The sequence below is a fragment of the Cheilinus undulatus genome, linkage group 17 (assembly GCF_018320785.1).
Source record: "Cheilinus undulatus linkage group 17, ASM1832078v1, whole genome shotgun sequence".
Lineage (NCBI taxonomy): Eukaryota > Metazoa > Chordata > Actinopteri > Labriformes > Labridae > Cheilinus > Cheilinus undulatus.
The window spans coordinates 40138807-40166604 of NC_054881.1; the positions used below are offsets into that span (position 1 = coordinate 40138807).

General features: G+C 38.4%; 1 protein-coding gene across 4 annotated transcripts in view; it reads left to right on the top strand.

The window, feature by feature from the left end:
* The window catches only part of kcnt1a (potassium sodium-activated channel subfamily T member 1a), a 62900-nt gene that overhangs the window by 15848 nt on the left and 19254 nt on the right, over positions 1-27798 (top strand). For all 4 annotated transcript variants that reach the window (XM_041811355.1, XM_041811356.1, XM_041811354.1 and 1 more), the window contains 15 exons: positions 5298-5377; positions 5715-5838; positions 7262-7309; positions 7600-7648; positions 7789-7848; positions 8138-8212; positions 11084-11167; positions 11590-11684; positions 13163-13343; positions 13418-13582; positions 13766-13902; positions 20174-20237; positions 20424-20532; positions 23146-23254; positions 25384-25533. In XM_041811355.1, coding sequence (XP_041667289.1) covers positions 5298-5377; positions 5715-5838; positions 7262-7309; positions 7600-7648; positions 7789-7848; positions 8138-8212; positions 11084-11167; positions 11590-11684; positions 13163-13343; positions 13418-13582; positions 13766-13902; positions 20174-20237; positions 20424-20532; positions 23146-23254; positions 25384-25533 — 1530 coding nt within the window. The remainder of the gene's footprint in view (positions 1-5297; positions 5378-5714; positions 5839-7261; positions 7310-7599; positions 7649-7788; positions 7849-8137; positions 8213-11083; positions 11168-11589; positions 11685-13162; positions 13344-13417; positions 13583-13765; positions 13903-20173; positions 20238-20423; positions 20533-23145; positions 23255-25383; positions 25534-27798) is intronic.

The window sequence follows — 27798 nt, forward strand, 5'->3', positions numbered from 1 at the left end:
AAGCTTTCAAATGTGAGTTATGATTTTTAAAACACCCCCTAGACATTTTTATCTATTTATAAAAATGACTGAAATCAATACTGACACCTCCATGTGACCTATAAAAACAAACTTGACTATTAGTATTAAGATGGACTATTTCGTAATTGAGTTTATTACACCTGAAATCTCTGCTATGAGGTAGGTGTCAGACATGAACAGATGAGGATGGAATTATTATCCCCCCTGTACAAATTTCTGATTTTTAAAAGTATTCCCAAAGTTCTCTTAAAAAGATTTTTACACAACTTTCCCTAACATCCTAATTTTATTTTGAATGCTTACAAAATTATACTTTGCACACAGGAACAAAAATATTCCACAAAAGCCAAAAACTACCTACACTGGCACGCCTCTAGACAGCGTTTGGGAAAGGGCAGAGCCTTTGAAAAAAACTTGGCAGGTGGTTGGATGAACGTTCTGTCTGTCGCATCTCGAACCATGGCGACTGTAGACATGTCAGCACATGACTTTGATGGTTTTTGAAAAGAAAACAACTCACAGCTGTTCTTTGTTCTTTTAACGAAGAAATGTCATCAAGTTCTGATAAAACTGGTGCTTTAGCAGCATCCACGCTAAACTCTTCTGCCATAATTCCAACCAGCCTCTTGTTGCTGCTTACTTACGTCACGACCATAGACTGTAGAAAGAACTGGACAAACCGTCAGTCGTCTGCTTACAATAGGCGGACTCAAACGGCTCTTGAAGCCAATTCGTGGAGGCTTCCATATTGAAATCGCGGTCTCAACCGAACTTTGGATCAACCTAACGGCCCGCCCACTGAGCGTGACTTCCTGTCAGCCTGCTAGCTAGCATTCTGGTTGACAGAAATGGAGCCTCTGCCTGCCGAGCTATCTGTCAATCAAATGAGATGCCCCAATCAGCTTTCATCCTAAATATAATCCAAACAATTGTGGTACCAAAAAATTCACCCTTCGTACAGTGGGAGCACAATAAGACACTAGCTAATGAGACACGTTTGGTGTTTTGAACCAGGCTGCAAACCAGTTTATATCTAGTGTCAAAACCGGCTGTTTAACATGTGTCCAGGCGGGACTTCTGGTTTTCCTGCAGCCAGCCTCAAGTGGACACTCGCGGTATAGCAATTTTTTGCACTTCTGCATTGGCTTCATTTTTCAGGACCGGAGGTTGCCGCTTGGTCACGGCTCTGCCGCGCCTGAAAGTACTGCCCCTCGACGCTGATTGGTCCTGTCACTTTCTAACTGGGCCCAAACTGTTCAGATGGGAGCTTTTGCAAGATGGATTCTCCAGTGAGAAACACAGAAACAGGCGAATCCATCTGCTTTGCTGGGATAACTTTGTATGCTTCTCCTGCTTTGTGAGCGTCAAAAATTATTTTTCTCAGGTCTAAACTGACTTCTTCTGTTTTTGCCATGATGCTCTATCCAGTGGCCGCTCAATCCCTGACTGAAGTTTTTATTCTGTGTGCCAATGTGAAGATAACCCTCAGTTTAACTTTATTTTACAAGCTTTGAACTTTACAAAGTTAAAGCACATCATTGCACACCAGTAATTTGTGCAATGGCCAAAAAAGTCAGTTGTAAAAGGGGCTAATGATTTATACCCTGGTAGTTTTTTTTTTCTGTGAAATAATTTTGATAATCAACAATTTTGAAGCATCCAAATAAAACTAGGATGTGTTGAAAAGCTATGTTAAAAAAATCCTTGCTCTGTTTCACAGTACTTAGACCTGAACCCAGACTATGCACCAAAGCAACACCTCCTGCACATGGGGCGTGTGGACACAACCAGCGCCCCATCTGTGCTATTTTTAACCAACCACCTGTTCAGTTTCGCATTTATTTTATTATAAAAAAGAAAAGACAGCAAACACTCACCATCAGGAAGTTGGAGCTAGTCAATGTTAAAATATATGCTCTTAAAAGTATTAATTGATAATGACTTTTACTTTTTGTTAGAATTTTGTTGATTTGGCTCTGAAAACATTTTCCTGCTCACTCTCCATCTACCTGCCTTTGTGTGAGCGTTGTGCATTCAGATCAACATGTTTCTCCCTCTGATGATAATGAAACCTCAGGTGAATAGACGTGATATTATCAGAGTGTTCCAGAGTGATTTCACTCGCAGAACTTTCTCCGCCGCAATTAGTTTTTAAAAAGATCTGATTACTTCCAAAGCTGTGCGTCTTATTGCCAGAAACTCGATGCGCCGCGGCAGTGTGACTAATGTCAGACCACTTCAGCTGGTAATTGTGTGCTCAACAGGAGCTGATTATGGGTCATTACTTTGTACCGCGACATGTGTGAGAGTGTGTGAGTGGGTGTGGGTGGAGGGGGTTAGACACAGAGACAGACAGGAACTATCTGTAGGACTCTCATATGTGACACATCTCTGCCCTGCTGCCGGACACGCGTGTCAGCTGGTCGGATCTCATCACGCTGAGGATTCCGCTGAAGGGTTGTCTCCTCTCCTGTCCTGTTGTTTTTATGATCAGCAGACCTGAAATAGCAGCTGAACACACTACCCACACTGCTTTTCCTTCCCACAATCAACCTTTGAGCCACGAGGCTGAACTCTGGATTACTCCACAGCACGACTTTCAACCTTTCTGGATTCTTCTAATCCTTTATTTTGTGCTTCCTTTTCGCTTCTTTATGTTTGTGCTCTGTTCTGAACACAGCACTGTGAAGATAAAACTTTAATGGTGTTAAGATTTGCTCTGTGTTGCCATGCTACCTGCTGTAGGAGTTTTACTCATTTTCTCTGAGTAACTCTCCTCCTCCTCCCTAGTTAATGCCTCTTTAAATTAACATTAACTTCATATTTATCAAGGAAATGGTAGAAGTGGCTCTTAGTAAATTAGTCAAACATAAGCTACTGGTTTTACTGTTTTCTATGGGAGCCCTAAGGGGACGTGCGTAGTAAAATCTAGCTCAGAAAAACCTCACTTATTTGCTCCTTTTTATTCATAGCAGTCATCATTTTAAACAGAGCTGGCGTTTCATTAACTTTCATCAAATCTTTTATGAGATTTTTCAAGTTTTGACACCTAAATATGATTATTTATATCAGTGGTTCTCAACCTTGGGCTCAGGACCCCCTTGGGGGTTACAAGACTCTAAGAAGGGGGCTCCAGATTCCCTAAAAAAAAGAGTTTTAATTTCCATATTTGTCACTTTACACCAATTTTGCCCAATTTTAACCAGTTTTCATCATTTTTTCCCACAACTGTTAACACATCTTTGCCATTTAACACTTATTTTTGCCATTTTAAACCCTTTCCACCAGTTTTTTCTGCCTGGTTTTTCCACTTCTAAACCAATTCTTGCCACATAAACCTAATGGTGCCTCTTCAGTCCCATTGTTGCCACTGTTGACCTCATTTTACCACTTTTAATGCCCAGTTTTTCCCATTTTAACCACATTTCTTTATCTGATATGCCCATTTTCCCCAGTTTGACCAATATCTGCTTATTTTTGCTTTCTCAGTTAGCACTATTTTGCAAGTTTATATAGATTTTTCTACCAGTTTCACCAGATTTCCACCCATTTTGGTAATTTAAAGCCTTTTCAGCCACTTTTTAATTCCCTTTTGCCACTATTTATGCCAGTGTTTTTTTTTACTTTAACCCATTTTTGCCTTTTTTCTCTTTTTTTGCCATTCTTATATAATATTTGCCACTTCTAACCCATTTCTGCTACTTTTAAGATCCAATTTCACCACTTTTGCCACCGTTTTTTGCCATTATTAACCCATTTTTTCCAATGTTTAACCTACTTTAACTCTTTTTTTTTTTTTAAAGCAAAACAGGTTTACATTTTTAAGAATGCCATATACCACAAAAACAAATTTCAAAAGGATATTTGTTTCATTGATAAGAGTGGTTATTATTTCAGGTTAAATATAAAATATTGGATATCACAGCTTACCTTTACAATTGACCATGATTTTGCTGACCTCCTTGGGCTCCGAGTCTGGCTAGGCCCCAGAAAGCTCTCCCCTTTATCCCCCATTATGAACAGCCTTGTCTCCACATGACTGTTCTTGAATGTTCATCAGCCACCTTCAGGTACAGTGGGGGTCCCAGGTCTCTTTCACCTTTATTTTGGGGGTCACGGGCTGAAAAGGCTGAGAACCACTGATCTATATAACTATAATATGACATCTTACATTTAATTTTTAAATACAGAATCTTACCCTCAGGTATGATTTAAATTTACTACCCTGTAAGCCTTCCACTGGCTTGGACTGAACCCAGGCAGCAGGGGGAGTACTCGGTCCGAGCCAATGGCAGCTTTCCTGTCTCTTTCCCCTGTTTCCAACTCTGTCCATTGTCCTCTGTGAATGAAGGGATAAAAGCCCCAAAAAATCTATCTTAAAAAAAAGTAGAGTGCTTTAAATTCCATGCAATCATAACAGTGTTAATGACTTTAAAAAGAAACATATTACACTACTGACTACTTTAAAACAGAATTACTCCCAAGCTGGATTTAAGTGACAAGATCGAGCGTATAGCGATAGTTTAGGCAGGCCATGGAGCTGATCTCATGAAAGCCCTCATCAGCTGACAGCCAGCTAATTCGCTCTAAGCTTACTATTGGCTTATCGCACTGATTCTGCCATGTTTAAACTGATCCAGTCTGAATACACTTTGCTGCTCCCTCTGCAAGCCGCGTTGGCAACCCTCCTCCACCCCAGCTCCTCCTTTATTCTCCATCTGACTTAATTATTGTCATTCTGTTGTCATTGAGGCTTTGCTCTGCTGTCGGTTTTAGCTTCCTCTCTCCCTGCCTCAGGCTTTCCTTGTAGGCACAGGAAGGGCAGGAACGTGTGCCGTTCCTGCTTGATGCTTTCCTCGTAGGCTTGACTGAACTGATTATGTGGTCTTGTATGTAACGCTCTGCTCATGTATTTACCACTGGAGAATTTTGGATTGACTGTAATTTTCTTTACTATGGTTTATTTTTCAGCACTAAAATAAGAGGCCCATGTTTTTACTTTTGTTTTTAAATGACTCTTTCCTTTGATTGTAATTGAGGCTAAAATGATCCTTCATGCTGTAATAGCTGCTCTGCGGTTTCTTTGGTTTAATCCACATGTCCCACAGTCACTCTGTCCCCACAATCAGAGACAGATAATTACCAAATCCTCCTCAGGCAGACGATTAAAAACACAACATTATGTATAATCATGCTGTGTTAAATTTCAATTTCAAAACATGCTTTGAAGAAACATGAATTTCTTTCTCTGACTTTGTTTTTGTCTTTCTTTTCAGGGTACAGGTAGAATTTTATGTGAATGAGAACACATTTAAGGAACGACTGAAGCTTTTCTTCATCAAAAACCAAAGATCAAGTAAGTGCAAGCCATCCTTTAGTTAATTGCTAAATTAGCTGTTTTCCATGGATGAAAGGGTCTATTAAAGGACAAGATAATGGAAACAACCTCCAGCGATTGTGTAATGAGACCCGCATGTGCTATGAGGACTAAACAGCACTGAAGAATCACATTAGTTTCTTGTTAAACGTTCAAATATTAAAGAAGGAAACACACTCTGCTTAACATGCTGGAATCTCTATGTAAGATTAAGTGTATAACCACATTCATGTTTCTGCTGAGTGGAGGATGCTGTTTTTCTGTTCTGCTACAGCCCGCTATGTTGTATGAAAATGGGTTGCTTCCTGTTTTTTAGGTCTAAGGATCCGTGTGTTCAACTTCTCCTTGAAGCTGCTCACCTGTCTGCTGTACATCATCAGGGTGGTGACCGACACCCCCACCCACATCGCAGGGCCGCAAAACGCTCCTAGTGGAAAATGGTTCGTTCCAAATCAAAGGAGACAGTGATAGAAAACCTACATGCTGGAAAAAATAACAGATAAAGGAGAAGGAAAATGCTATAAAGTTACACAACATTGAAAAAATTTGGAAAAAAGTCAATATAGTTAAAAAAAAGCTGATCAAAAGACAAAAGGAGTAGATTTTTTGCTCAGTTTATGTACAAATTCACTAACTAAACATCTTAAATAAATGTAAATATGAAAATGATCAATAATGGGCATTTCAATTTTGTTTGGTAGTCTTGTCTAGTCTAGTCAGCCTTTAACATTAACACCACCAGATGTTTAGACTTTAGCAGCACACTGATATGGATCAATATTAGGAATATCAGTTTATAAAATTTACAAACTGTAATTTTAAAAATGGCTAATTAAGTGAAATACAACATTAACACTGCTGTACATTTAGAATTATGCAAGAGCGCATGTACAAAATGTCTCCCTGGCATTCAGTGATACCTGGTTTACCTTACAGCTTTTACACTTTTCAGCCTCCAGTTTAGCTGTTTATGTGAGTAAAGTTCAAGTTTGCAATTAAGAAAAAAAAAGTTCTTAACAAATGTTTTTATGTGCTTTAACTTTTTTAATTTATACGGTCTTAAATGATACGTATTTAACTTCCTGCATCTTTCAAATGTATATTTAAGTAAAAAAACCTCACTAGACATCTGCATTTTGAGTAAATTTGAGCTTATAAACTCACCAGGAGGCCGCCATGTTTTGGTCCATGCTGATAGTGTGACGTCACAGTTTTGCAGCACTCCCAATTAGCTCTCATCGCCGTTCTTATGCAGTAACCGTTTCTCAGTAACCAACATAAATATTTCCTACAAGGAGGTAAATATGGCTCTGTATTTATCATTTTCCTGTCTAGATATACAGATAACTGCTCATCACGCAAATAAAAAACAGAGGAGACCTCAAATTTTAAAATTTTCCGTGCGTGAGATGTGCTGCATCTCTGAGATGCAGCCCTAACGCTGGCTGCCAGTCTGAAACAGCGGTTACTGCATCGGAACGGTGAGGAGCGCAGACATTAGCATATCCATGGAAAAAAGAGCTTGCTACAGATAGAAAAGTAAATGAAATAGCTTAGGGGAACAATAACAAAGTCAAATGTTTCATAGTTCAGGTACAGTGCCTTTCAAAGGTATTCACCCCCTTGGATGTTTTTACCCTTTCATTGATTTTTAGATATGAATCATGGTCAAAATAGTTTGAATACTTTGGAAAAAAAAAAAAAAAAAAAAAAAAAAAAAAAAAATATATATATATATATATATATAAATCTAAAACATTTCAGGTAAACCCAGTGTAGTTCAGATAGCTGAGTTCAGTCGTACAAATAAATTTAAAATAATTTCTCATTTCTCTATTTCTTTTATCATCGCTGTCCTTGCAGTTTCGACAACCAGTGGAACGGATCGGTGCAGGACAGAGAAATAAACTGGTAAGAAGCTGACAGATTTAAACTTAAAAATCAACAGAAAACTATTTTTCTGTCTATTATGCACTTTCAAGTCTTTAGTGAAATATTGCATCTTATATTGAAGTAATTTAACAATAAAAGCTTGCATGAGATCACTGTCTTTACTTGTAGACAGGTAGGAGTCTCATATTATACGTCAGTAGTGTATAATGTTTCTCCTCTCAGATGCAGAGAGTGTTTTTATCTATATATAAATATGGTATGTTTTACCTGCTACTAAAAGAGTCACTGTTGTATGATCTGTCTGACAGGGAGCTGATCTTCTGGGTGGATAGAAAGCTTCCTGTCTGGGCCATTCAAGTGAGTCACAGCTGGTTATATAAAGAGAGAAAAAAACAATAGTGGTAAATGTAAAAAAACGTCTAGAAACTTCGTAAACACCACAAAAGACAATGTAAATTTATGACTTGTGTTTATTAGTTTATACTTTGCTTGCACAGGTGATTGTGGCCATTATTAGTTTCCTGGAGACAATGCTGCTGATGTATCTCAGCTACAAGGTAAGACACAAGAATAATACACAGCCCTGAAGCACATCTAGGTGTTTACTGTCAGGTACAATTAGCCACTTACAGTCTGTGTGACTGACAGTTCATAAGTGGTGTAATTAGCCAATGTCATTTGTCACGGCTACATTAAGGACAGCCGGTAATTGCAGGATCTGGTGGAGGTGAAGGATTAAGTGGTCGATAGAAGTGACAGACTACAATTAAGAAGTGTCTCTTTGCAGTGAGTCACTGTCTTTTCTGTGCCTACAGGTGAAACTGTTAAAAAGTGTTTTTATTTCAGGGAAACATTTGGGAGCAGATTTTCCAGGTGTCTTTTCTTCTGGAGATGATCAACACAGTTCCCTTCATCATAACGGTAAAACGCCTTTTAACCAAGTCAAACAGTCTACTTAACTATCTCCTACAATTAAGCAGCTGCATTTTAATTCCTCTTATTTTTTCAACTGTCAAGCATATACGGCTGCAACAACTTTATAGATGACATAAAAAAAAGCTGTGATACGTATTTCCCACAGCTATGATGCTGTCAGCCATGTTAGCTTTGTGCTGACACTGTTACTGGAGCGATAACTTTGGGGATTTCAATTAAGCTCTCCTTACTTTTCTCTGCTTCTTTGATTTATATTTTTAGAAACTGGGGGAATTTTATTTATTTTGATTTTTATTTATTTTTCAAAATGTTTTTATTCATTTCTTTATTTTATTATTTCTTTATTGATTTTATTTTTATTTTTATTTGTATTTTTTAATTAATTATTTATTTATCTACTTTTAATTTTTTTTTAATTGTATTGTTTTTTTTTCTTTAAATTTGTGTATGTGTATTATTGTTATTGTTGTTACTTTTATTATTATTATTGTTATTATTTTGTTTAATTATTTTTTATATTATTCCTTTTATGGATATAAATATTTGTGTGTAGTGTTTTGAGGTCACAGATATGCATACTATTTATTTCTGTTTTGCTATACTGTCTAGTTATTTGGAAGGGATATTGTGTGTTGTGTTCAAAACTTCAAAATTTTAATAAATTTTGTTTAAAAATAAATGCAGAAAAAAAAATCTCATCGATACTCCTAGGAGTTTCTAAGTACAAGAAAATAGCATGCTAACATAGAAAACTAAAGCTGCTGCTGTTGGTTTACCACTCTGGTCCAGACCATAGAGAGCAGAATTATTAAGATTAAGAATGTCTATTGCTAGTCTTTTATTAATATGCAGTGCTTAACAAATTCATTAGACCACCTGTCAGAAAAACGAGAAAACATAAATATTTTAGAAACTCTCAAAAAACTTTTTAAAACTAAAAACTAAAACAAAAAACGTTTTACCATTTTGAACAGGAATGAGGAATTTCAAACTGAATTCACCTTTTTATACAGAAATTTGAGCCGGCTTACTGGGCTTCTCTGAGAAGTCAGAAATGAATCAAGCATAACATTCAACCACTAAAACTCATTTTTCTCTTCAGGAATGCAAGTAAATAACTATAATTTGACATATTGATCAAGAAATAATAATGTGCTTTACTATTTTATCAGTTTTTTTGTAAATCAGTAAATTTGAAAATTCATGGATAACAATAGTAATTATATTTTAGCATTAAAAAATATTATTTTGGTTTATGAGCTTCTACATATTGGTGTATTAACCATTGCAGAAACAAAAATGATTTTGGTAATTACCAATGCTGTTAATTTAGGGCAGCTGTGGCATAAACCTTACTTTGGGTGGTGGTGTAATAAATTTGTTAAGCACTGTATGTACCCAAAACTTCTGCAAACTCTAAATACTTGCAAAGTGAGAAGGATCAACTTTGTAAATGATTTAGGGAAATACAGCCTGCTAACATGCTTCATGAAGTAACTAAGCACAACAGAAACCTGCTAAATTTCAGCTTGTTAGTTACTGTAGCAATATCACATTAGCAGTTAGCTGAAGAATTACAACCCTAATTCCAAAAAAAGGTGGGGCACTGCATAAAAATGTAAATAAAAACAGAATTACATGATTTAAAAACGTATTAAACCGATATTTTATTTTAGAATAGAACATAAACAACCTCTCAGATTTGATCAAAAATATCAGCTCATTTTGAATTTGAATTTGATGGCAGCAGCACATCTCAAAAAAATAGGGCCATGGGGAAAAGGCTAAAAAAGTAAGTAGTATTGATGAATTGAGGAGAATTTTGCAACTAATAAGGTTGCTTGGAAACAGGTCAGTAATATTACTGGGTATTAAGGGAAAATTTTAGAGGGGCCGAGTCCGTCTCAGCAGTAAGGGTGGGCAGAAGTTCACCAGTCTGTGAAAAACAGGGCCTAAAAACTGTGGGACAATCTCAGAAAATTGAAAACCAGAGAAATCTGTTAGCAAGGGACACAGTCAAAGGGTCAGTATTGGATGCTTGTGATCTTCAGGCAGCCCTGCATTAAAACAGGCATGATTCTGCACTGAAATCGCTGCATGGGCTCAGGAACACTTCCATAAATCATTGTCTGTCAGCACAGTTCACAGAGATATCCACAAATGACAGTCAAAGCAGTTTCATGCAAAGAAGAAGCCATGTGTGAACAGGATCCAGAATTGTCTTTTTTTGGCCAAAGCTCATTTAAAATGGACTTAAGCACAATGGAAAACTGTTCTGTGGTCAGATGGATCAAACTTTGAAAAATTTTTTGAACCATGTTCACTATGTCCTGTGGACTAAAGAGGAGAGGGACCATCCAGCTTGCTATCCTGGCTCAGTTCTCAAGCCTGCATCTCTGATGGTATGGGGTTGCATTAGTGCCTATGGCGTGGGCAGCTTACACATCTAGAAAGGAACTATCAATGCTGAGAAGTAGAGAGAGGTTTTAGAGCAACACAAGCACTCAAAATCTAAGTATTATGTGCAGAATTATGGGATTTAGGAAACCAATACTGTCTCAGCCTCACAGAGCTAGCTAAGCTTTCCTTTATTTATCTTCCCGCCTTTAAGAATGGCGACCATAAAAATGTCCAAAGCTTGATTTGCCACCATAAATTGATAAGTGGCTGAAGAATATATTGTTGACTGCAGTCATGTGGTAAAAATTTGAAACTAGAGCAGGGTGTAATTTTTCAAAAGTGAAGCGCTTAAGCTACAGTACACTAAGTATTTCTCATTAATGTGCTGTTTTTATTGGAAATTTTAATATGAAATGTTACACATTCATGATTTTAAGTACCTCACTGTTTTCTTAGATCTTCTGGCCCTCTATAAGGAACATTTTCATCCCTGTATTTCTCAACTGCTGGCTGGCCAAGTGTGCTCTGGAGAACATGATCGTGAGTCGAACACATTAGCTTAATTGTTGCTGTTAATGGCCTTTTTCTAATCAACGCTTTAATGGCTTTGTTAAGAACAGGCGCTGAGTCACACCATGGTTGGTCAGCGCACAGTAGTCTGTCTGAAAACCATCACATTTCACTGATTTACACAGAGCTTAATGCTTACAGTCAGTTGAACTGCTGCCTCACCAACACATTTTTCCCACATTGTTTCTGCTGTGACTGTGTGCACCCCGCAGGGTTTCCACTGGGGGCAAATCCTCTTTATGTTTGTCATGCTGCTCTGTATTTCATGTTATTCAGCTGTACTGTTGTGACAGAAAGCATCCCAGAGATAACCCATAATGCCAATAGATGAACTAATTTTTGTGAGAGGGTTTGAGCTGGTATTAATGTGTGGTTTTATTGTTATTGGGTAGAATGACGTTCACAGAGCGATTCAGAGGACAAACTCTGCCATGTTCAACCAGGTCCTCATTCTCATCTGCACCCTTCTCTGCCTCGTCTTCACAGGGTGAGGATGCACCTTCAAGAATTTTTGTTCTCGTTTGATACAACTTGTAAGATCATTCTTTTATCCAACCATTAACTGTTGTGTTGTGTTATAATTCATACATTTGAGACGTTCTACAGCAAAGTGAAACTGAAATCAAAGTGTTTAACATGTTGCACAAGGATGAATGATTGCATAAATATTCACCCCCTTTAAATTGACTGGCCTAATCCAACAGAGGTCCAGCCAATTGGTGCTAGTAGTCTCACAATTAGTGAAATGGGGATCACCTGAGTGCAGTAAATGTGTCTCAAGTGATTTTTGTATAAAGACACCTGTGTCTGGAATGTCTAGTCACTACCTAATCAGTATTCATGGCTACCATTACACCATGAAGACAAAAGAACACTCCAAGCATCTTAGAGAAAAGGTGATTGAAGAGTATAAGTCAGGATGGATACAGAAAAATGTCTAAGACACTGAATATCCCCCAGAGTTCAGTTAAATCCATCATCAAGAAATGGAAGGAATATGGCACATGAGTAAATCTGTCTAGATCAGGTTGTCCTCACAAACTGAGTGAGCGTGCAAGTAGGAGACTAGTGAGAAAGGCCACCAAGACACCTATGACTACTCTGAAGGAGTTCCAAGCTTCAGCAGCTGAGATGGGGGAGACTCTGCAGACAGCTGTTGGCTGGTTGGTGTCTTTTGGCCATCAGACAGGATGCAAAACAAACACAAACACACCATCCTTACTGTGGAGCACAGGGGTGGCAGCATCATGCCGTGGGGATGCTTCCTAGCACCCAGCCTGGTAGGGGATAAAATGAATCCTGGAGGACAATCTTATTCAGTCTGCAAGAGAACTAAGGCTTAGGAGAAGATTTATTTTCCAGCAAGACAATGACCCAAAGCATATAGCGAAAGCTACACAAAAATGGTTTAAAAAACAAGAAGGTGAATGTTCTAGAGTGGCCGAGTCAAAGCCCAGACCTCAATCCAATAGAGGGTTTGTGCCTGGACTTAAAAAAGACTGTTCATGCCTGATCCCTGTGCAACCTGACAGGGGTTGGGCAGTTTCTCCAAAGGAATTGAGTAAAATTGCAGAATCCAGATGTACAAGCCTGATTGAGACCTATCCACACAGACTCAGCGCTGTGATTGCACAGACTTGAAAGGGTTGAATATTTATGCAGTCGCCCATTTTACTTTACATTTTTTTGTTCAGTTGGCATTACTTTGTAGAAAGTTGTTTTCACTTTGATATTAAAAAGGGTGTTTTCCCTTTTTTGACAAAAAAGCCAAATAATACTAACCATGATTGATTTATAAAATCAATAAAAGGGTAAAAACATCTAAGGGGGTGAATATATTTTATAGGCACTGTAATATGATGCAGTAGGGTACAATACCACAACATACGGTACATACAACCGTATCTGACAGAAAGCACATCCCAATATAAACCAATGCTTCATCTTTATCTGTGGCCCACACAGCACATGTGGAATCCAGCACCTGGAGCGGGCAGGTAAACACCTCTCCCTCTTCAACTCCTTCTACTTCTGCATCGTCACTTTCTCCACCGTGGGCTTTGGAGATGTCACCCCTCGCATATGGCCGTCCCAGCTTCTGGTGGTAATCATGATCTGCGTGGCTCTGGTGGTGCTACCTCTGCAGGTAGGGAGATATATTTCAGTGAACTTCGGTTTCTGTTTAATGTTTCTGTGAGAGTTTGATTTTCTCTCTGTCAGTTTGAGGAGCTGATCTACCTGTGGATGGAGAGACAGAAGTCTGGAGGGAATTACAGCCGCCACAGAGCTCAGACAGAGAAGCATGTCGTGCTATGTGTCAGCGCGCTAAAGATAGACCTGCTTATGGATTTTCTCAATGAATTCTACGCCCATCCAAGACTGCAGGTACCAAACAACACAACAGAAGCCTTTTATTCTAAAGACCATGCACAGATCTGAGCATGTGGGTTTGAAAGGGTATTTAAAGGATGACTCACCAGGAAGTGTATTGCCAGATTTTATCACATTAGCATCTTCTTTTTCCCCTCATTGTTTTAGAACATTAACCCTTTTTGTGTAATCTTTAAGGATTACTATGTGGTGATCCTGTGCCCAACTGAGATGGACCTCCAGGTGAGGAGAGTCCTGCAGATACCACTGTGGTCCCAAAGGGTCATATATCTACAGGGATCTGTTCTCAAAGACCAGGACCTGCTGAGAGCCAAGTAAGTGACTCATCCTGTTATCTCTGTCCAGAGAGAAACATTAACATTTTCAAGTTATGACAACATGTCCATAACCCGTTGTGTAATGTTTTAATATTAGACTGACTGACCCAGCGTTGTTTGCTGTGAGTTGCTTTTTTCACACATGCACCTCACTGTATTAGCTGGAAAGAGGTTTGCACTTCCTTATGTGTCCTGCTGCTTAATTGGCATTCTTTTTAATATACTTGACAAAACATGATGTTTGTTACGGAGGATACCTCTAGAGGGCACACTGGAGAGCTCAGGATGGAGGCCATACAACTACTTGCTGTGTTAGATGTAAGCTACAAGCATGGCAACGCTGGATGAGGACACTACGATTGTCATTCTGGGACCAAAACTAACAAAAAATATTAATAATCAAAGCTAAGTGCGAAGACCTACAACCAGAGTCAGAACATTTTCCTTAAAGTGTGGACATAATGGTCAAGGTGTTTTGGTTCAATGAGTAACCATGGTTACTGGCGACTGACAGCAAACTGTGTTCATGGATATCGTTTTAGCTGCTGAAGAGATAAAGTGGCATAGCTAATCCCCAGTGGGTTTGCCATCATAATGTCAAAATATTCTTATCAGATAGGCTTTTGATAAAAAATTAGACTTAAACATGTACAGCTATGAATGCACTCAACTGGAAGTCACCACTAGCTGAAGTGGTACACCAGTCTTTGTTGAGCGTCTGCCTTGAGTGTCTTGCAGGTGTATCTGTGACAGTTGCTGCATGGCATGCACAGCGGACAGTTGTCTGACTACTGATGGCGACGCCAGACTGACTTTTACTGGAGATTAACCATGGAAACAAGAAAACTTGTGCACATTGCACATCCTGTGATGCAAATAATGTGCATGCACACTTCTCTATAGCTGTCATTCAGCAACAGATAGATAGATAGATAGATAGATAGATAGATAGATAGATAGATAGATAGATAGATAGATAGATAGATTGTTTATTGTCATTGCATTAGAACAATGAAACATTTAGAGCAGGCGTTCACAACCTTTTTTCCCTAGGGTCCCCTCCTCCCTACTCCTATCTAAGAAAAGCTGAGCCGCCCCCCAGGTCCCACGTGGAAAAAGTACACAGTGTTAATCATCGTCATTGACCAAATCCCAACATAAAATGCCTGCATACACTTGTTTTTTACTGAAGATCTATGAATGAACTATCCATTATTAGGGCAGTGTATTAGGGCCACTCTAGAAAAAAAAAAATGTTTGACTGTAAAAGTCACAAATGCACGTGAACCTAGACTAAGAATTTTTGAGATCATAAAGTTCAGAATTAACCACTGTTTTTAGTTTTGTGTCTTGTAATTTTTTCACTTTACACTTACAAATTTACAGTTTTTAATGAAGACTTTTGGACCTTGAAAATTTTATGTTTTCTTTTTAAAAATTTCCTTTTTTTTACTCTAAAATGCTGAGTTTGTTTTCTTGTAAATATACAACTTTAAACTTTATAATCTCAGGAGTTTATTTGTTTTTTAAATTTTTTTAAAAAATTGTTTTGGCCCCATAACAGATTCTCTTCATTTTTTCAATCTTTTATGTTTCCTCTATTACACTGTTGTATATTATGTTTCTAATCATTTAAAAAAATATATATATACAGTGCTTAACAAATTTATTAGACCACCCTAACCCTAACCAAAGTAAGGTTTATGCCACAGCTGCCCTAAATTAACAGCATTGGTAATTACCAAAATCATTTTTTATGTTTCTGCAATGGTTAATACACCAATATGTAGAAGCTCTTTAACCCAAATGATATTTCTAATGCTAACATATAATTATTATTGTTATCCATGAATTTTCAAACTTACTGATTTACAAAAAACTGAAAAAAATAGTAAAGCACATTAATATTGCTTGATTAATATGTCAAATTATAGTTATTTACTGTCATTCCTGAATAGAAAAATGAGTTTTAGTGGTTGAATGTTATGCTTGATTAATTTCTGACTTCTCAGAGAAACCCAGTGAGACAGCTTTTTTAGTTTTTAGTGTAGTCATTTACCAGTGGACTACTGGGAGTTTCATTCATGGATCCCTGTGATTGGTTAAAACACTGATTAAACACTGGTTGGGATTTAGGTACATTATGCATCTTTACATGATGCTTCAGGGTAGAGCTGGGCAATTAATCAAAAGATAATCGAAACCGTCATTTAAAGCCTCTGACCAACATAAACCTGCCTTGGCAGTTATTTCAATTTTTTCCCCTTTCCTTGGAACTATTTGACTTTTTATGAAAAACATTTTCATTTCAGCCGTTGTGTGTTTTGATTTCAAATGTTTCAATAAATAACCATTAATTGTTAATCTGTGCATGTGCCTTTCAGTTGTTTGTTTTAAGATTCAACAAATATTTACAGAAGAAACTGAGTCGGAGGTTGAGGGATTACAATTTATTAATCATAATCAAGGTAAAAAGTTCAATTATCATGATTTTGATTTTTGCAATAATTGTCCAGCCCTACTTCAGGGATTAAACACAACTTCATGGCTCCCTTTGACTTTGTCTTTCTTAGTTTGTAACAGGTCCCTTTCAACAAGCTGCAGAGCTTTGTCTCTTACCAGACTAACTACAATGGATTCTTACTTTTAAACTCTACATGAATAAATCATTGCTTTATATCATCAGTGGGATATTGATCTCCATTGTTCCTCTGTTCCCTAATGTCACCGAGATATTCTCTCATCCCTTTCTCAACAAATAGGCTTGTCAGAGCTATTGTGTAGCCTCATAGTCGCACAACATTGTAATTATTCATTCAAGCCTCCATTTCTTTTGATGCTCAGCTGGTAAACGGACCCATTTCTCTGCAGAATTTTATTTTAAGTGTTATGAATAAAACTAAGAAGGAACACTTAACAGCGACAAAAGGGGCTGAGAAACTTGCTGCCAGTCTGGATGGCAAATTTATTTACGTAGTTAAAAGTTCATGGATGTCCCAAATTATTTTACAGGTATAAAATCAAGCAATATGGATAAACAGAAGTTAGGTACCTTGTTTCTTGAGTTGAAGCATATAAATAGTGTTCATGTAGTCTAAAAATTGTTAAAAAAAGTTCACTGAAAACTTCTGTGAGGACTTTTAGCCAGTTGTAAGACAAACTGAAGTTATAGTTCCTGAGTCACTGAGTCACTAGTCACTAGTCACTAGTCACTAGTCACTAGTCACTGAGTCTGTGTTGATAGGTCTCAGTCAGGCTCAAACATCTGGACACTACATTTTAACTCCATTCTTCTTCGCAAAACTGCTCAAGCTCTGTGAGGTTACACAGGGATCAACAGTATTTTTTGGTTCTAGCCATAAATTCTCTTTCGGATTGACGTCTGGGCTTTGACTCGGCCACTCCAGAACATTCACCTTGCTGTCTTTAAACCATGTCTGTGTAGCTTTTGCTGTATGCCTCAGGTCATTGTCTTGTTGTAAAATGCTGCATTCATTTTACCCCCAACCTTTACAAGCCTTCCACGGCTGGCTGCTGAGAAGCATCCCCACAGAGTGATGTTGCCACCACCATGCTTCACAGTGGGGATGGTACGTTTGTGGTGAGATGCTGTGTTCAGAGTCCACCAAACGTAATGTTTTCTCTGATGGCCTCTCTCACTAGTCTTCTTCTCGCATGCTCACTCAGTTTGTGAGGCCGGCCTGATCTACACTGTAAGCCCGGATGAGTTGAATTTACTTAAAAAATTTGTGGAAACCGGTTGCCCTAAAAAATTTAAGTAATGTATAATGAAAACTTGGGTGAATTTAACTCAATTTTTTAAGCACAACAAACTAGATGCCAAGTTGATTTAACTTAAAATCTCTTGCAAAGTCAATTGCTTTGCATAATTATTAAACTTAATATTTTAGGTCCATTAAACTAAATTACAAGTTGATTTAATCGAAAATAGTTTGGAAAATTAAATTAAGTCAACTTAATATTTTCAAAACGTGTCACTGTAAATGGCTGTTAGTGACCCACTGAACCAGTAGTTGATATTAATGTCAGTGTGCCATCCAACATTCATAGACATTAATAACATTAACATCGCCCCCTATGTAACTTAGACAGCAACTTCACTCATGGTGCACTTTATTTATTTATTTTATTAACCTTTATTTAACCAGGAGAAAGCCTCTTTGAGATGAAAAATCTCTTTTTCAAAAGTGTTCTGGCCAAGACAGCAGCAGCAAACAGAGTGCATAAAGGTTTAGTGCCCAAGGGCATTCTGGGAAAACGGCAGATTTGTCATTAGATGTTGCGTTTTACAGTGCAAGATGCTTAGAACCACGTGAGGGAGAAACCGGTCTTCTTAGCTTCTGTCTTAGATGCTTGAACAAGGAAATTGCGCATTTTTTTTTCAAACAAGCTAAGACAAGTTTGAATTCAACCAGCTAATCAGAATTCAACACCTTAGCATTTGATATTATAAGTAAACCCAAAGTTTAAGTAAAAAAAAAAGAAATTTTAAGTTTATTCAACTCAAAACAACAAGTACACTCTACAGTCACATTATAATAGTAGAACACACCAAAATGACTTAATTAATGCAAAAAAAACTTTGTTTTTTTAAAGTAATATTTAGTTCAATTGTTTGATCACAAACAACTTTCGGGTTAACAGTGCAGTCAGATTTACACGTGACATATTCCTTCTTATTTTGATGATTAATTTATCTGAACTCCGGGTGATGTTCAGGGCCTTTGAAATTTTTTGTATCCACTCCTTGACTTTTACTTTTCAATAACCTTTTCTCTGAGTTGCTTGGAGTGTTCCTTTGTCTTTATGGTGTAATGGTAGCCAGGAATACTGATTAGCCAGCGCCAGTTTGGTGGTTTTCTCTGGTGAGAACTAACCTTGCAAAACAGATGGATACGCCTGTTTTCTTACTTTTCATTGGCGAATCCATCTTGCAAAGCTCCTGTCTGAACCGTTTGGGCCCGGTTAGAAAGTGACAGGACCAATCAGTGACGAGGGGCAGTACTCTCAGGCGCGGCGGAGTCGTGACGTAAGCAAGCAGCAACAAGAGGCCGGTGCAATTATGGCAGAAGAGATTAGCGTGGATGCTGCTAAAGCGCCAGATTTATCCGAAATTGGCGACATTTCTTCGTTAAAAGAAGAACAAAGAACAGCAGTGAGTTTTTTTTTTTTTTTTTTCAAAAATGAAAAAAGTCGTGTACTGACATGTCTATAGTCGCCATCGTTCGCATTATTCCCCTTGACTGTAGAAAGAATGGTTATTCCTCAGTAGTTGTGCACACACACCTCAACAGTGCATACATCACGTGCTTGTTGCTTTGATTGGCCAGTAAAGATGCGACAGACAGAGCGTTCATCCAATCACACTCCGAGTTTCTTTCAAATCCTCTGCCCTTTCCCAAATGCTTAGTATTGAAGGTTCTCCAGATGGATGTGTGGAACACAGGCTAGGTGAGAACAGGACATGATCAGCAATAAGATAAGAGGTACCATTTTGTCCATAGGTGGCGCCAAAATCAAATCAGAAGTTCCTCACAGGAGCTTTAACAAAAACCAAAACAGTAGTTTTACCATAAGTGAAGTTAAATGTTAAATCTAATAATCGCTGAAGTATAAGTTTGATATATTCTTTTACATAACGACACTGTAAAGATTTGGCAGGTTTGTGATGGAGCAATTAGAGGATGAGGACTGGGTGTGTGTCGAGCTTACATCCTGCATCTGGCACCATATCAAATCCTCCCACTCTTGTTTTGCATCCTGCGCTCTGCTGACTGTGTTAATCATATGCAAAAACATTTCCACACTCACAGCACACATACCGTACAGAGCTTTTTAAACTTAATCTCTGTGTGTTTTTCTGTATGCATGAGAAGTGAAATTAATATTACATAAAATTACAGTGCCCTTTTCTTTTATGGCTGGGCAAAGGTCCTTTTATTTTACTTTTGGTCACAGACTGTATAATCAGGCTATGAATAAGCCATTTAGTGACTGAAGCAGTCTTTTGAAGCCAGTCCTTGGGGTTCACCACATTAAAAGTGCTGCTTCAAACTAAACTTGAGACAACCTGGGACAATATAAAGACGTGGGCTGAGGTGGGCCTTCATCCTTCTGACAAATAACTGCAATGATGGCTTGTTATTATATCAGCTAGCCAAAGAATTGTCACTGTTTTCTGAAGATTTCCTTTGGGTTTCACCTAACATGACTCTTTTCAAATATCTAACTTGTCTCTCCACTGCAGAATGGATGACGCAGAAGCTTGTTTTATTCTAAGCAGTCGTAATGAAGTGGATCGCATGGCTGCTGTAAGAAAACAACAACTAATGAACTCTCTGCCATAACTCTTTTGTGATTATGACTTGTCAGTCTCTTGTTTACAAAAACCTAAGTCATTAATGCTGTCAGTCATAAAGACAATTACCAGTTAATTAAAGGAGATTAAATAGAACATGCAGCGTATAAATACTAAATCTTTGAATGTTTCCCCTCAGGACCATCAGACCATCCTCAGAGCCTGGGCAGTGAAGGACTTTGCTCCAAATTGTCCACTTTATGTTCAGATCCTCAAACCTGAAAACAAGTTCCATGTTAAATTTGCAGGTAAGAGTTTGCCAACTGTTTTTTGAACTACTTATCTGTTAAATGTGGGTTCTTTTACAGTTATATAGTGGATGTAGATCAAACCATGGCTATGGATATTAGTGGTGAATTTCTGAAAATGAAACTCAGCATTAGTTCATGCAGGACACGGTAGGCATATGTCCAGCCGTGATCAGCTGATGGCCAGATGACCCTATTTTTCACCTTCTAGCTCACACAGCCAATCACAGTTCCTCCTCTCACCACAGGAGACATACTTCTCACTGGTCCCTGCTTGCATTAATGCTGATGCACCAACCTACTGCTGCTGCTGGCAAAGCTTAACCTCCTCCACCCCAGCCTCCTCCTTTATAGCTTAAAGTTTGTTGCACCCTCATATTCATGCTGCTATGGATTAACTGCTTTTGAACTATTTTTTTTGTATTCAATATGCATAGTCATAAGTGTGTCTATCAATATGGGGGTTTCTAGCCATGTGCTCCCTGGTAAGTCAAAGCATGCTGCTTGACTAACCCAGGGTGTATGTTTTGAGCAGAACCTTGTCCGCCAAGTAAAGCTGTATCTCCATTTCGCAATTAAATGGTTTAGTGCACAGGTTCTCAACGTGGGGGTCGGGACCCCATTGGGGGTCGCAAGACACTTAGAGGGGGTCGCCAGATGGCTTAAAAAACGTTGAATATTTTTGAAATATTTCTTTCCTGCCTAATCCTGTTAGTAGTATTTGCCAGTTTTCATCAATTTCTGCAAAGTTTGGATCCATTTTTGCCTCTTTTTCACACAGTTTCTTCACTTACCATCAATTTTGCCAAACTTGAACCCATTTCATCACTTTTCCCACCAATTTTTGCCAATTTTAGCATATTTTAGCTGCTGTAAACCAATTATTGTCAATTTTAAAACCTTTTCGTCATAATTTTCTCTCTTTTTGCTAATTCTAAACAATTCTGTCAACTTTCCACCTATTCTTGCCTCTGGTGACCCATTATTTCCACTATTAACTCCTTGTTACCAGTTTTTACACCTATTTTTGCCCATTTTAACCATATTTCACTATTTGTAATGCTAATTTTTGCAAGTTTGAAACACTTTCTTACTTTTAAATCTGATTTCACAAAATTTTCTACACATTTTTTGCCACTTTTAACCTATTTCTGCCACTTCTTAATAGCTTTCAACCACTCCTTGTGCCTGTTTTTTGCCACTTTGCCACACGAAGAGTCAGACTACAAATATCGCATGAATCTAAATCAAATGGAGGCCTGAAACTTCCAAATCTAAGACACTATTTTTGGGCTGCCCAGCTTAGACCCTTAGCTATATAGATTCAAGATCTCTCGGATACATATCGGCTCAGTATAGAAGAAAGTTTATGCAGTATTGTTTAAATGGCAGAGAGTGTTAAGGGCTAAGATTCATGCCAAAGCCTATCAGAAGACATGCTAAACATCTTTTCTGCTAAGGGACACTTTCTGTGTGGCTCTTACGCTTGATTTAATGAAGAAATGTAGTCGAGGCCTGATTAAACTGCTGCTTTTCTACAGCTACAGTGCTTAACAAATTTATTAGACTACCTGTCATATTTCTCTCAGAGACCATCCAGCATCATGAAGCGCTTTAATGCGGACTCTTTCATTTGCACTGAGCTCTCCACGTTTTACCATTTTGAACAGGAATGAGGGATTTCAAACTGGATTCACACAAATTTGAGCCGGCTCACTGGGCTTCTCTGAGAAGTCAGAAATTAATCAAGTATAACATTCAACCACTAAGCTAACTTTTCTGTTCAGGAATGCAAGTAAATAAGTATAATTTGACATATTAATCAAGAAATAATAATGTGCTTTACTATATTTTTCAGTTTTTTTTATAAATCAGTAAATTTGAAAATTCGTGGATAACAATAATAATTATATTTTAGCATTAAAAATATCATTTGAGCTTCTACATATTGGTGTATTAACCATTGCAGAAACATAAAAAATGATTTTGGTAATTACCAATGCTGTTAATTTAGGACAGCTGTGGCATAAACCTTACTTTAGGTGGTGGTCTAATAAATTTGTTAAGCACTGTATGTTTCTTTGAATATTGTTGAAATAGGAAGCCTGTCTGGAAATAAAATTACTTTATTGATCCAAACTCGGCTGCACGGCAGCACAAAGGTTGCATCATGGCAAGAAGGTTCCTGGTTCGCTTCCCGGTCAGGGCCTTTCTGTGCAGAGTTTGCATGTTCTCCCCATGCATGCATGGGTTCTCTCCAGGTTCTCCGGCTTCCTCCCACCACCAAAAACATGCTCATTAGGTTAACTGAGCACTCTAAATTGGCCATAGGTGTGAATGTGAGCATGCCTGGTTGCCTGTCTCTGTATGTCAGCCCTGTGATTGACTGGCAACCAGTCCAGGGTGTACCCCACCTCTCGCCCAGTGACAGCTGGGATAGGCTCCAGCCCCCCGCAACCCCAAACGGGATAAGCGGTATAGAAAATCGATGGATGGATGGACGATCCAAACTGCGCTCATAGACCCTAGTTTTCCTTCAGACTAAGGAACAGATCATTTGGAGGTACCAGTGACTCAAAAAGCCTTTTCATCTGCTCGTTTCCTTCTTTACAGATCACGTTGTGTGTGAGGAGGAGTTCAAGTACGCAATGTTGGCTCTCAACTGTGTGTGTCCTGCCACCTCCACCTTGGTCACTCTTCTTGTACACACCTCCCGTGGACGGTCAGTCTTCTTGGAAAAACACTTCTTTAGGAAAATTGATTTCTCCTACAGAGTTCAGAGTGTCTCACATTGTCATCTAAGCTTTTGTATAAACACACTTTATTGGACTATCTCAGGCAGGTGAGAATGCCAGCGTGTGGACTAAAGTTTTCATTTTTCAGGGGAAAGCTGCAGGAAGTAAAGAGAGAGCATTAGTCTAACAGAATGGATTTTTTAGGATGTGTTCTCTGAACAAAAGTGTGAAAAGCTCAGTGGTGGAAAATGATTTCTCACAGCATTCAATAGGATCACTTTAAAAAGCTTGGATTACAGAGAAATCAATGGGTTATACCTCTGACTGTTCCTGACAACTCTTTTAAAAAGGAAAGTTTCAGCATTTTTATCAGACAAAGCTGTTGAAGATATGAGAATGAACACATTAGGTGAAAAGACGTATTAACATTTTTTATGTCTGTCTGACTTTAGATAGAGGGTACAGTGCCTATAAAAAGTACCTGGTCAATATAATTCGGCTTTTTTGATTAAAAAAAAGAAGAAAAAAACCCGCCAAACTCTTGTACGAAGACTTTACTAGTATAAAGACACCTGTTTGTGGAAGGTCCAGTAACTGCTTAATCACTATCCCTGGCTACCATTACACCATGAAGACAAAAAAACACTCCAAGCAACTCAGAGAAAAGGTTACTGAAAAGTATAAGTCAGAGAATGGATACAAAAAGATTCCAAGGCACTGAAAATCCCCTGGAGTTCAGTTAAATCCATCATCAAGAAATTAAGGAATATGTCACATGTGTAAATCTGCCTAGATCAGGCCGTCCTCACAAACTGTATGACCATGCAAGTAGGAGACTAGTGAGAGAGGCCACCAAGACACCTATGACTAGAGATGGGAGAGATGCTGCATACAACAACTGTTGTCCAGGGTTTTAACCAGTCAAAGCTTTGTGAGCAATAGCAAAGAGAAAGCAGCTGTTTAAGACACATTTAGGTTTAAATTCTTTGGTCTTATGAGACCAAAACGGTGCTTTTTGGCGAACACCAAACACTGCACATCACCACCAACACACCATCCCCACTGTGAAGCATGGTAGTGGCAGCATCATGCCGTGGCGATGCTTCTAGGCAGCCACCGCTGGAAGGCTTGTAAAGGTAGAGGGTAAAATAAATGCAGCAAAATATAGGAATATCCTGGAGGATGATCTTATTCAGTCTGCAAGAAAACTAAGGCTTAGAGAATTTATTTCCAGCAAGTCAATGACCTGAAGTATACAGTGAAAGCTACACAGAGATGGTTTAAAGACAACAAGGGGAATGTTCTGGAGAGGCTGAGTCAACGCCCAGACCTAAATCCAATAGAGAATTTGTGGTTAGAACTAAAAAGACCTAAAAGAACTAAAATTTTAGTGTCCGGATGTGCAAGCCTGACTGAGACCTATCCACATAGACTCAGAGCTGTGATTGCAGCCAAAGTTGACTCTACTTAATACTGTTTTAGAGAGGTTGAATGTTTTTGCAGTCACTAATTTGACATTTAAGAGTTTTTTTTCGTCTTTCTTTGTCACAACAGCTGAATAATATTGACCATGACTGATTTATAAAATCAATCACAAGGTAAAACACCCAAGGGGCTGAAAAATAAGTATAATAATGATGGGTGTGCTTGCATTGTGGGCTTTTTAGTGCCCACATATTTAGAGATTAGCCATACAATAAATTTTATAATTTGTCTTGTTAGTCTTCATACTAAGTTATAGTTTGAAGAGAGTAAAAAATGTTTTATAATAAATCTTATATAAGAAATAATTGATACCAAGAATCCTTGATTATTACTGCAGGACTCTTTAAAAAAGCACATTAGAGCTAAATCCACTGACTGACAGATGGATCAAGCACTTAGCTTTTATTAGGCAACACAGGAGATCAGCAGGACCCTGAGGATGTGAAGAAAAAAGGGGAAAGAGATGTAGAGGTTTTACAAATGACGACAATAGCTGATCCTGAATAGATTTTCTGAATGCAGGTTTTTATCCTCTGGGTTTCATGAGAAATAGAAATGATTAATTGTTGCAGTTTAAGCTGTTACTAATATGTCAGATGTTTTTTATTGTATTTTCCCTGAATGGATGCAGAGAAGGACAACAGTCTCCGGAGCAGTGGCAGAGGCAGTACGGATGTTGCTCTGGTAACGAGGTCTACCACATCCGAGTGTGTGACAGCAAGTTCTTTGGAGAGTATAATGGCAAAAGCTTCACCTACGCCTCCTTTCATGCTCACAAGAAGTGAGTTGACATGCAAGCTAAATCATTTCTGTCAGATGTTGACAAGTCAAACATGTAATATAACTTCACCAGGGATATGAAATTTGACTTTTTGTGGTGTTCTTTCATTTTATTTGAGGTTTGAAGGACTAACTCATTTTTATGAGCCTTCGATATGCTGGCAGGAGATTGGCTGTCTCAGTATGGAAAGCCAAAAGTGCCATAATTTCCCACTACAAGTGATTTACATAAAAAGCCAGAGCCACCTCCAGGTGGTTATAAACCTCTGCACATATACGATCACCAGGCACAGCTGGGGTGTTAACTGTGGTAGTATGATTAGTGGAAATCTTTTAAGCAAGAGATGAACAAGAGGCCCAATTAGAGGTTAGATTATCTACCCTAGTCTAAAGCCGTGTTTCCATCAGGGGGTCCAGTTTGATTCAGTACGGTTAGGTATGGTTTGGTACCCTAAACCCCAAAATCGTCTGTGTGGGACAGACACCCATGCCCTCACTTGGTGGGCGGGCTGTAAAGGCTATGGATTTGACGTCACATGCAGCGTGAGTCTGCCTGTCCAGCCACAGAGTTATAGAAAGGACGAGTGACAGAAATCACCAGGGAATAAGCATTAAACAGCTTTATTTCAGCTGAAAGTGCTTTTTAAAATAATAACTACATCTTAACTATGTTAACCACTGTCAGTACAGATCCTCAGCTGATGAAGTACGTGTACAGAGACGGTTTGGGTCATAACTGTATGTTAATAAGCGAATATATCTAGTCCAGAACAGTTTATCCGACAAAATTTGAAAGTTTAGAGCTGTACTTTGAGAATTCGCCACATTAAAAATAAGGTAAAAGTTTAGCTGGTGTTAAAATTAAACTAGATTATGCCAGAAATCCTGGGTGCGCTGATCTTGTCTACAGCCTGAAGTTTGAGCACATTCAGCAACCAAAGAGCGATCTTTTCAGAAGTTACCGAATGTAAAAAGTAGATTTAAAAACTAGATAGTACAGAGAATCAACTGTTTTAAGGCTTAGTATTCACAAAACTTCAGCATTAATTTAGTTTAACATCCATCGCGGATAGACCAGGCTGATGTGAGCCTTCAGGCTCTGCTTTGTGTACTTAAAATCAGGTCCAGATACACATCAGGAAACTTGATTTGTGGCCAGATATCAACATCCATAGACTGGGAAACAGTTTGGATCTCCATCAAGTCCAAATATCTCCATTTTAAGCAGACATTAGTCTTTTTATCTCCCGTTTTCGCTGCTCCTCACAGAGCAGACTTTGTGTTTTGCAGCCCGGAGACAAGCAGCTGAGCAGCTGTGTGGCGCGCTAACGTGACATAAGTGCAACCCCCTATTGTTGTGTGTAGCTCCACCTTTTTGGTACGGATAGGTAAGATTGGTTCCCCTACAGAAGGGTGCCGAAAAGTGGGACGGTACGGCTCGTTATTTTGGGACCCTTTCCAACTTTTGCTCTATGGAAATACAAAAAATTGCTTGTTGTTCTGCACTGAACTGAGCCGGACCACTTGGTGGAAACGACCTATAAGACTGGCCGAGTGCTGGGTCAGGCCAGGATCCCTGCCCCTCCTTGTAGATCCAGGCCAGTTGGAGGGTAGTTAAAGACGTCCTGTCAGACATAGCAGCATAACTATATTTTTACTAGGGCTGAACGATTTGGGAAAATAATCTAATTGCGATTTAATACACAACTATTTTTTAAGTTCCTCATTTCTGTATTTTCCAACAAAAACATACAGTAATTCATTCTAAACTAAAACCAGTTAAATGAGGGCTGAACAATTGGAAAAAATATCTAATTCTGATGATTTTGACTCATTTTGTAAATTGGATATGAACTGTTGTAATAAAGAGAATGATAATTTTATATAATTCTCATATTTAACAAGAAAAACATTCAAAAATGAAGAAAATTTGATTTTTTTGTACTCTATTCTAAATATATGCCACTAGAATGATTGCATATCGAATGCAATAACAAGATCCAGGATAAAATACTGATTATTAGAAGTTACAAGGTCTGTTTTAAACCTGTCTGACTTCAATCTTCAGCACCTGACTCACTCGTCTGTGTTGTAGTGCACGGATTCGTGGTTTCCTGTCACTTACAGGCTGCTGGAGCTTAGAGCTCAACACATCTCTTTCCGCCCTAACCACCCCCCTTAAATGTATGTGTGAGTATGCCTGGTGTGTTTTAAAGGAAACAGAGAGAGAACAGCTGTGTGGTGTTCATACTCACCTACGGGGGCC